The 11,453-nt window shown below is 28.8% G+C and overlaps 1 protein-coding gene across 1 annotated transcript; it reads right to left on the reverse strand.

The window, feature by feature from the left end:
• Positions 1-120: 120 nt before the first annotated feature.
• Positions 121-10,064, reverse strand: LOC108689556 (protein argonaute-2-like). Its single transcript, XM_018196365.1, has 18 exons — positions 9,736-10,064; positions 8,894-9,019; positions 7,232-7,299; positions 6,420-7,167; positions 5,596-5,678; positions 5,046-5,444; positions 4,711-4,905; positions 3,681-3,801; positions 3,170-3,534; positions 2,977-3,096; positions 2,634-2,907; positions 2,214-2,366; positions 1,981-2,134; positions 1,803-1,896; positions 1,566-1,729; positions 1,122-1,386; positions 656-840; positions 121-589 (listed from the first exon to the last, which is right to left on the reverse strand). Exons 1-18 carry the CDS (start codon positions 9,746-9,748, stop codon positions 502-504), a joined length of 3,615 nt encoding a protein of 1,204 aa, XP_018051854.1. The 5' UTR covers positions 9,749-10,064; the 3' UTR covers positions 121-501.
• Positions 10,065-11,453: the final 1,389 nt, after the last annotated feature.

The following is an 11,453-nucleotide window of genomic DNA, read 5'->3' on the forward strand; positions in this document are numbered from 1 at the left end:
AATATAAAACATATATGTTTATGTTTATATATCCATATACTAATAACATAAAATTCATCATTTTTTTTTTATAATTTTTAAGATAAAATATATTTTAACATATTTTAACATAGTTTGTCTTACATCGTTCATCCTAAATCTTTTTTTCTTTTTGTTGTTTTATATTTTTCCTCAATGTGTAACTGAAACATGATGTATAAATGCAAACAATTATCAATTACATTATCATTAATTAATCGTAGAAACTATACTTAATTTATATAGTAAGACAGTGCTCGGCACACGATATACTTTTCGGTCGATTTTTAGCTTCCCGATCCTTAGCTCACTAACCCGCGCACATCAGACTGAAAATCGACCAAAAAGTATATCGCGTGCTGAATTCTGCAATAAGAGAATCTATTCAATACAATTATTGCCCAAAGGAAATAAAATTAACTGTCATATCTCAACTATAAAGGGATCCACATAGAAATCCATAAAATCATAAATAATATATCCTTAAACGAAATACATCGGCGATGCTGCCATCTTCATTTTAAAATTTCTTTGTTCCCTTTCTAAATCAGCCAAATTAAAGTTTGGGTTCCTGCAAATGAAAATGATGTTTTATAAATCATAATCGTAATATTCGATATTGTAATTGATTGCTTACCCTTGTAATAAGGCTCTTCCGCGAAAAGCTGCTAAATGAGCATAATACGTTGGTGCCGGATAGCTTACCGATCTTGTACAGCGGGCATACATATGACAAAGAAAATAAGTCATTTCCTCAAGCTGATCTTCGTTAAATTTAGAATCATTGCATATGCATCTGTATTTTGTAGGCCTTGCTGTACCCTGTGTGTGTGTTTGCATTTATAGTATAATCAATATTTATATATCAAATTAATTTTATTTGGTTGAAGAAATATGCGTTTGTAAACATATAGTTTGAAAATTTAATTAGTTTTAATACATATATACTTTGAAGTATCTTGAAGTGAATTATTATAATTATTACGAGTTAATTATTCTTAATTGCTATTCATTGTAAAATTACGTTGATATTTGTTTATAAACAATGAGCTATTTATAATTATACATATAAACATATTAAAAAAAGAAACCAATAATTTTACCTGAATACTCGCATGTGATACGAGATAAAAATCGATATGATCTGGATGTGTAATAGTTGTATCGACAATTGTACCCGCTCTCACGTTACCGTTTCTGTCATCTGTTTCATGTTGATTTGCAGGAAAGAGACGCACATGATGTCTCTTCTGAACAACCATGCAGGTAACTTCAATATTATCTTTATTAAATCTTTTAATTGCATTTTTAATGGCGTTTATTTCATAAAACATAACTTGAGGAAGCTGTCCCTCGCTAACTCCGTCTCTAGATATTGATGTAAATATGGAATCAATGTGCACTAATAAATTTTTTATTTATTCTTAACTGTGAATATTCATAATTGTTTATCTATGTAATAGTTTTTCTTTTTATGTATGTATATATAAAAAGAATTTATTTTTAATAATTAATATAATATAATATTATACATTGCCAATATATACCGATAATAGATGAGTCTCCGCGGTGGAGACTTTGTTTCCTGATAATAAATATTAAGTTGTGATAATATTATTGCTTCAAGATCTAAAATCATTTCTTCTTTAGGTGGTTGAAGTCTGAGTGTAACATTATACTGAAAAGCTGAATTATTTCTACTTGCAGCAACCTAAATTAGTGACATTTCTTATTAATACATATATTCACATAAAAGAAAAGCTGCGTTTAATAATTATACAAACCGCCGCTATAGATGGTATACTTTTAGAATCGGGGGCCGGATGAGTTACATCGGCACCAACAAGCATACAAGAATAGTTACTTAAACATGATGGCCTAAGAGAGAGAGAGAAAAAAAAACAGTTTTATTCGAAACTACAAATATTTTTATAAAACAAAGCACAAATATTATTCACTCACATTTTATCCAATATATGATTGATGCCATTTAGTTTTGAATTTATTTTTTGTAGAAGATTTTTTATTGTAGCAGCATTGCATGATTTCACAGTTTTACATTTTATACACTGTGTCAAAACACCTATGTCCATTTCGGTAATTTTTTTTACGTTTCCTAAGATAATGATAAGTATCATTATATTAATTTATATTCAGAATAAGAAAGTATAATGAAAAGAACCACATGTACTCACCATATGTTATGTCTGTATAATCTGATATGATAACTATTATCAATTGTAAATGTTTATATTGATTGAAGTAATTTGTGATACCCCTTAAATCGTTTGTATCAAATCTTTTAAATGGACTTTCAGGTTTACCAATTGTCATACCAACGATTTTTGCTACAAAAATGGATTATTATAATTAATATAATAACAAAATGTAATATGAACACAACTATATAACATAATTCAAAATTGCAATTTTTTTGTTAACATATAAATTCATAATTGTAAATTATGCATAATTTTTTTATGAACAATTAGATGTATTATACTTTTTGGAAACTTTTAAAAAATATGATATATACATATATATATATATTATATATATATAATATAGAATACATTTCAAAACTTTATTAAAACTTTATTTTTCATATACTTAACCATTTTTTTGTAATTCTGTTACAAACAAATGTATTTCATTATCAAATATTCTATCAGCTAAAATAAGAATAGTCCATGAATTAGGTCCCAAACTTTTGGCTTGATTAAACTGTTGCAAACGCCATATTCCTTTTTCTACTGTCATCGTTGAATTAGCATATTTCAATCCAGGAGGTGGCAAAACTCTGGCATCAACCTTTTGCATTTCTGTACTCACAGATAGATTGAACTCTTTTTCCATAACAGAACTACGATTTATTTCCAATTTCTGGAACTATAGACATATAACACAATAAACATAATGATATAATATGTTCAATCTAACAATGTAAATATCTTTTACCGCTGCTTCTATGTTCTGTTTACGGATAGGCGCAGCCGTTGCTGCTTTTCGAATCATATTTGTGGTTTGCTGTTCATCTAGTTTTTTATTAACGGCCTGACCACCCACAATGGTGCATAACTATAAGTGTTCAAAAAAATTTTTAATTTATTTTACATTATCACTTACTTGTAGCAAATATAAAACAGCTTACTTCAAGAGGCACCAAGACTTTGCCTCCGTTGAAAGTCTTGCCCACATGAAGAGTAGGCAAATCAGTCCTCTTTATGTTATATCTCTTTATGTCTCGAAAATATTTTGTTATTGTGTAAGTTACATCGGATGATGTAAACGTATGTGAGTCACAACTATCGGGCCACAAATCGAGTACACGGTACGTACGTTTCGAAATTGGTGAATTAGGTATTGCATAAATCACTTTTAAGCCCTTCAAAAAATTTAATATCTTGTTTCTATACTTCATTATAACATTATAAGAAAGGTTTTCTTCCTTGATTCTTGTAACATCAGATATGTATTGAAGTACTTTTAAAGTCATAGTAAATCCTTTATGAGCAACTAAATAAAATATAAGAAGTAATATAGAGATTATAGATAAATATATTTATTGTAGTTTTCAGTTTAAAAATTATTAAAAGCTTTGTAAAAGTATTATTTATAATTGAAATGATAAAAAATCATATCGATCAACATGGATGTCTTACCATCTACATTTAGATATGGTTGCCACCCAAGTACACCAGAGAGAAATCCACCGTGTGCTAGAGTTAAGCCACCACCTAGTGGCTCAATCTTATCTATATTCCAATAGAGTGATCTTCCAACCTATAACATATTTTATATCATACATTTTATATATTTATACTACATTTAAATTAATTTCCTCTAATTAGATTAACATTTTATAAAGAATATAAATAAATACATATTTTTAAAAAGTTAGTTTCTGTTCTCAAATTAATATGCAAAATTAATTTATTTAAATAAATGCGATTTATTAAAAAAAAATCGAGAGGATGTTATTTATAATTAAACTTAATAACTTATTATTAGTATTTATTAGTGCTAATCAATTTGAATTATTATAACATTACTAGAGAAGAAAATATTATGGCCCTTCATTTACACATTACACAATAACTTGATAATTTTAATTAATTAATATTGATTAACAATCAATATTAAATCTAAAATTTAATGATTACATTCATCCAAGTACTGTTCAATTGATTCTAGACTCAAAAAACACTTTATTTCTTTTTACCAATCACTACCTTAGAAAGAGAGAAAGTTGATTGTCCTTATGTTCTCTCTTTCTTATTCTTGTTAACTACATTTGATCTATATACTTAGATATGGATGATACAGTTCATACTCTTCGAGGCCATGCTATTATTTAATTTTGCATAATTCGAAACATATATAGTCAAATAAAATGCTAAATAACAATACATTCAAAAATACTTATATTAATACATACTTATATTAATACGTTCAAGTTTAAAAAGAAATGAGGACGTATATGTAATTAAATACTGAACTGTATCTTAAAAATGTTTCGTAATGTTTAAATGTAAAAATGCGTTATAATAAATGCCAGCTATTAGCATCTTACTACCACTGCATAACAGTAGCTTCTAAACAAATGATTCCATAAGTAATTACTAGAATTCGTTACCTAATAGTGGAAATATTTAAGAGAGGCCAAATATCATCTTTCTATTAATCGCTTACATTAATAAACCTCGATTCTGGTGCATGACGCATGATTATATCCAAGACTTGTAAAGCGGTTCGATCTTTATTTTCTGCAAGACCAGGTTTCAAATTTTTTATCCAACTAAGATCAATATATGCCACTTTATTCAGGGTAATTTCATATTGTTTCTTTTGTCCCTTCTCATTTAAGAACCAGAAAACATCCTGCATCTATATAGAATGAAAAAAAATTAAATTATTATAAAAAACTCTTTCTCTTTGTTGTTAAAATATTTTAATCAAATAATATTTAAAAACTTGTTCCATGTGATAAATTGTGTTACAATTATTGTAATGTGTGTATTACTTACATAATTGGAGAAAGGAAGCTCATTTGCGCTATATGCATTTTTTTTCCCATCATAAGCTGGAAATCTCTTGCTAAAATGTTTATTTCTACATTGTTCAAAAATATTTCTACATAAAATCTTAGGAAGTTTGATTTCTTTATTGGTTTCTGTTTTGTTGGGCTTTTCATCGATAGGACGAATAACAATATCATAATGAACTGCGTTGGTTACAAACTTATCGCTGAATATAATTTGGTACATATTTGTAAACACAGAAATGTTTTTTCCTATTTTCCCACCACATAGAGGATTTTTTCTCTTTGGTATCATATCAAGATATATTTTTAATTGTTCAGATGACATTTTTGCCTTTTCAGACTTTTCTTTGTGGAATGGATCTGTTAAAGAAAGCTCAGATATCTGGAAAAAAAAAAAATTTTAATAAATTCAGAATGCACTATATATTCGTAAGATATTTGTAATAGATATTTTATTAAACACGCGCATATAATTATATTTAAAAATAATATTTGTATTTTATGTATATATGTATAATAATACATAATCATACATCAAGAGATGTAGTATTTGTTGATGGCTGCACACCACTACCAATTGCCTGTACTTGTCGATCACCAGCAGCACCAATATCAACTATAAAAAATAAAAATATGTATATTTATATATACATAACTATGATAAATCTTTGTAAATTCTACAACTTTTATTTGAAACAGTTTTTTATAAAATTTATATTTTTTTTACTTCAGGATTCCTGTATTTTTTCCTTACCTTGTATATGTGTGCGTGCGTGCGCGCGCGTGTGTGTGTATGTGTGTGTGTGTGTGCGCGCGCGCGCGCGCGCGTGCACACATGTTTAATTTGAGACAGTTTTTGGACCACATTATCTTCATTAGACAAATTCGTTTAGAAAAATGAAGAAAATTTCTTTTTTAATAAAAATAATTTTAAAAATAAAACTAACTTTTTTATTATGATTCAATTTTCCTAATCATTTTATATAAAAAAATAATTAAAATGAAATAAATAAAAAATCAATACCTGATTAGATGTTTTGTATTTAATTCTAGTTATATTCTATATTACTCTATGAATATAAACTATTTTATATGTTTATATAAAGTATTTGCTTTTCAATAACTTTGTCAAAGTATTTTTATACATGAGATAAAAAAATTAATTATTCATTCTGTTAAGTTATGAATACAAGTATATTAATATATGAATAAGAGAGCAATTCTACTTTTTAAAAAATTATATAACTATAAACTTTTTTACATAAATTTTTTTATATCAAATATTAAAAAATATATTAAATAATATATACAATAATTGTTGCTGTTTCTGATTGTATTACTATTAGAGAATATTTACTTGAAGCTTCTTGCTGCTGTTGAGATAAAGTTGGTGCTCTATATTGCTGTTGTTGTTGTCGTGGGCGGCCCCAAACTCCTTGTGGTTGTTGTTGTAGTTGGCTTTGTGCTCCTTGTGGTTGTTGTTGTGGTTGGCTCCATGCTCCTTGTGGTTGTGGCTGGCTCCATGCTCTTTGTTGTTGTTGTGGCTGGCTCCATGCTTTTTGTGGTTGTTGTTGTGGTTGGCTCTGTGCTCTTTGCGGTTGTTGTGGCTGGCTCCATGCTTTTTGTAGTTGTTGTGGCTGGCTCCATGCTTTTTGTGGTTGTTGTTGTGGTTGGCTCTGTGCTCCTTGTGGTTGTTGTTGTGGTTGACTCCGTGCTCCTTGTGGTTGTTGTGCCTGACTCCATGCTTCTTGTGGTTGGCTCTGTGCTACTTGTGGTTGTGGCTGGCTCCATGCTCTTTGTGGTTGGTTCCATGCTCCTTGTGATTGTTGTTGTGATTGGCTGTGTGCTCCTTGTGGTTGTTGTTGTGTCTGGCTCCATGCTCCTTGTCTTTGTTGTTGTAGTTGGCTCCATGCTCGTTGTGGTTGGTTCCGTGCTTCTTGTGATTGTTGCTGTGACTGGCTCCATGCTGTTGCTTGTGGTTGTTGTTGGCTCTGCATTCCTTGTATTTGTTGTTGTGGTTGGCTTCGTGCTCTTTGTGGTTGTTGTTGTTGTTGTTGTGGGCGGCTCCATGATTCTTGTTGTTGCTGACCTTGTGATATCTGCTTCTGCAAACTCTTAGTTATTTTTTGTTGTGGATCTTATTTGTTACTGCTTTAGATCTTTGAGTACCTTTTGTTGTTTTGAAGAATCGTCAGAAGTCTGTTTCGAAGTTGATGCAGCTGCTCCCTGCTCCTTTCCTATAATTTGTATTATTCTTTATTAAATATATATATCTCTTATTGTGCCCGATTGTATCAATATCAACTTTAAGCGAGGTTTAAAACTCTCTCTATTCTTCTCTTTTGATTTTAAAGAGAGAAAGTAAGAGTTTTAAGCCTTGCTTGAAGTCAAAGTAATGTTGGTGCAATTGGATTTTAAAGAAAAAGTATCAATTAAAAATCAAGTTTTAAGAAATTGTAATATGTACATCCCATTTACATACTTGAAGCTTTCAGTTAATTTAATTTCAGAGCTGTACCTATCATGAAACATATCAGAAAGAATTCCGATCGGAATTATTTCATTTTCCATAAAAATCACAATAGAAATCTAGGAAATAATTGAATAATTCTGATCGGAATCTATTCCGACTTGTTCCATGATAAGTGCCCAGACTAGATACTTTTAGCCAAAGATAGAGCGGAAGCTGGAAGCGTATATCGTGACAGTCACCTGTTGAGTCGGACATACAATTACGTTCCTAATTTCATTTTTATTTTATATGGACAAAATATTAATTGTAATAAAATATTCGTAGCTATGTAGTTTTAGTGTATAAGTATGAAAATGAAGGATATCGAGCTTGAATCTCGTTCGACTTCGTTAATTTTTTTCATCGTTATTATTGATAAATGTAGCATCAGATTCACAAAATAACATTATACGATAAATATATTACGATTTCATAAGGATCTTTCATTCTATCTAATTTTTTTTGACTTGAAATTAAAATGTATCGATATTCACTGTTTTCACTCTTACTTTATTGTTATTTTATCACAGTATGCAACATTCGAGACAATACTGGTTTAAAATTGTTAAGTTTGATCTATGTCATTTATTATGTTCAAAAATATTCTGTTACTAATATTACAAAATAATATTATTTATAACGTATTTAACTAATATATAAAAATATATGAATTTTATATATTTTATATCTTATGAGATATTAGTAACAGAATACTTTTAAACATAATGAATGACTCAGGTCAAAACTTTTAATTTCAAATTAGTCTTTGAGAACAAACATTGCACGCTATGATAAAACAGCAATGAAATAAGGAGTACGAACGGTAACAGGCATGAATACAGATACATTTTAATTTCAAATCGAAAGATCTTACTCCTGCATTCTGTAACTCGTTGTATGTTATAATTATAGTTGCACAGCTTTTTTACTGTATAAAATATCTATGCAACTATCATCATGAGCACATAATTGCACGACGTTTGTAACGAGTTACAAAATATAGAGGCTGGATAGCTCAGGATAACAATCATGTAATTTTTTCTCTGTGACAGAAACGTGAAAAGTGAAAATTTTTTGTATGTATATATGTACATACATATATAAAAAATTTTCACTTTTATCTGCTTTAAACAAACTCTGATTTAATTACTTTTAAATAAATAAATATATAAGTCCTTGTAACTATATTATGTTATACTTTCTGCACTTATAAAATAAGTTTATTAAAATAGGAATATTAGAGGAAAAAAAAAAAGAAAAATTATATAAAAAGTTCAGCTACAAAAAACCTAATGCCTTAATTTATTGACATTTCAGACCTATGGTTGTCTTTTGTTGCGAACTAGGTAATGCTTTTGAGGGTTGTTCTTTTTGTTGCTGCGAGGACTGTTCTTGCGAAGTCTCTTTTGAGGTTGATGCAGCTGTTGTCTGCTTCTTCTTCTTTCCTATAATTTTGTATTATTCTTTATTAAATATCTTTTAGAGAATAGGTATAAATCAAATTTTAAAAGATTATAATATATACGTAACATTTATATACTTGAAGCTTTTAGTTAATTTAATTAAATAATTACTTGTAATAAATACATAAGTCCTTTACATTATGCTATACTTTCTGCACAATAGGTTTATTAAAATAGGAAATGTTATATATGTATATGGAATTCGAGAAAAAAATAAATTATACAAAAACTTCAGTTGTAAAAAACCTAATGCCATCTTGACTTCATTCTACAAACGCAAGTGTACACAGCAATAATAATTGCGTTTTACTTGATACTTGTAAGTTACAATATTCACGAGTAATTAAACATTTATCTTTGTATAATATTTAATAAATAACAAGGATAAAATGATGTAAAAACATTGTGAATGCCAAAAATGTTCCAAATGGAACATTTTTTTTGCAGCTAAAAAGAACATATCATCATAGAGGTTGAGTCGAATCAGCAAATCAAAAACACGATTAGACTGCATATTGTGAGAATTATACATAGATTGATTATACAGATTTATTTATTTCTATATATTGTAATTTGTTTTTTGAAACAAATAATTCGGATAATTGAATTATTATCATGGAAGTAATCAATTATCGATGCATTTGTAGGAAAAATGGAGACTTGCTCTTAAACGATCGCAAGTAATATCTGGCACGTACCTTTCTTCGTCATTTTGTCTTAATTCAGACAAAGCTCCTAAAATATATTGCGTAACACAATCACTTGCTAGCTCTGCTGGGTAACAGCTACGATGTTCTAATTGTGTTGTTACCAAGTTTCGCTGCCTCGTAACTTATCAAACGACAGTTTATCCTCGAATGTTCTCGAAGCTTTCAGCACATAATAAGCACATATAAGTGAGTAACGGAATTCCCCGAAACTCTGGATATCTCGGATTTTCTTACAAACACGCAAAATGTCTGATCACGATTGGAGATAAGAGATAGATAAAGGATGCTTTCCAATATTCACTGCCAGTACTGAAACTATACAGTATATGTTACGTACGTTATAGATTTTGCACTGGCAGTGAATATCGGAATGCACCCGAAGTATAATGGCATCTCACCTACACAGTGCACCGTCATAATATAATATCCATATTAGGAGGTCGATTGTGTATCTCGAAATGAAATAAAAATTACAAAAATAAGCAAATTTACTAGGAAATCCATAATTCAATTGGTCAACACTTAGTGAATTTAGTTTTGTAATTTTCATCTCATTCAAAATACACAATCGACTTCCAAACTATAAATTGACGATTACGATTGACGGATATCCAGTTCTACTTCAATCAATTATGATGTAGCGAGTCCATTGTATTACACCGAAGTACAAACTCATTTTTACTCTTTATTGTGGAGTCTACAAGTGCCTTTTCATGCCGACGTTCGATGCTCATTTTCGGCGTTAAAATAAGTCATGTGATAGAAATTGATGAATACCAAACGTCAATTTTGATCATGTGACTTATTTTGGCACTGAAAATGAGTATCGAGCATCGACATAAAACCTTTAGGGTTGACAGGCGACAAATTGCGAAGCCTATCATTTCATTAAAGAACCAAATTTTGTAATTTCATTCTTAAAAAACATTTTAATGAATAAAATAATATGCTCCTTATTTATACATGTTTTATTTATACATTTTTTTATGCAGATACATGTTTTTATGCTGATATTTTATCTCTAAGAAATAATATTATGTTATAAAACTTTTTGATTTCTTTTTTAAAACTGCGAAGGCGCGTACAAAGTCAGATTTTGTAAATTGGTTCTTCAAAAATTATAATAAATAAAATTATATGCACTTCAACTGCACTATAGTATACATCAAATGAAATATAAAAATAAATTTTTATTTTGCCTTTTTTCCCAAAAAATCGCTCTTATCTTATCTTATCTTATCGAATCTTCAGGAGCCTTTCTTGATTACGAGTATTACAATTAAAACGCGATTCGTATATTTTAGCATAATTTCAGTATAAAAAAATTCATTCATAAGTGCAGATTTAGGTCATGCTGGTTTTTCTTCTTGAAGAAGTAATTGATATTTCTTTATTTTTTGGAATTTCTTTCTTATATTGCTGGGAAAACTCGTATAAAGCCGAATTTTACAAATTGATTTTTGAAAATTTTTTATAATAATAAAATTATGTACTACATCTTATAACTATATATAGTACACATTAGATGAAATAACAAAACTTCGAAATATCACAAATTTTACCTTTTAAAACCAAAATCACTCTGTACGATACTTCAGAAGCCTTCTCTGATTACAAATATCGCAATTAAAATGCAATTCATCCAGTATTTTATCCGCAATTCATCTGTAATTTTAACATAGAGATTCGTCATATATATATATATA

This window comes from Atta colombica, unplaced genomic scaffold (assembly GCF_001594045.1).
Source record: "Atta colombica isolate Treedump-2 unplaced genomic scaffold, Acol1.0 scaffold27, whole genome shotgun sequence".
In the NCBI taxonomy this organism is placed as follows: domain Eukaryota; kingdom Metazoa; phylum Arthropoda; class Insecta; order Hymenoptera; family Formicidae; genus Atta; species Atta colombica.

What these genes read in the sequence shown, in the direction of transcription:
- LOC108689556 (XM_018196365.1), bottom strand. An exon ending in ATTCTTCAAAACAACAAAAG is followed by an intron (nt 7,168 to 7,231) that starts GTACTCAAAGAT and finishes AAGAGTTTGCAG; the next exon opens with AAGCAGATATCACAAGGTCA. An exon ending in TATCACATGCGAGTATTCAG is followed by an intron (nt 841 to 1,121) that starts GTAAAATTATTG and finishes ACACACACACAG; the next exon opens with GGTACAGCAAGGCCTACAAA.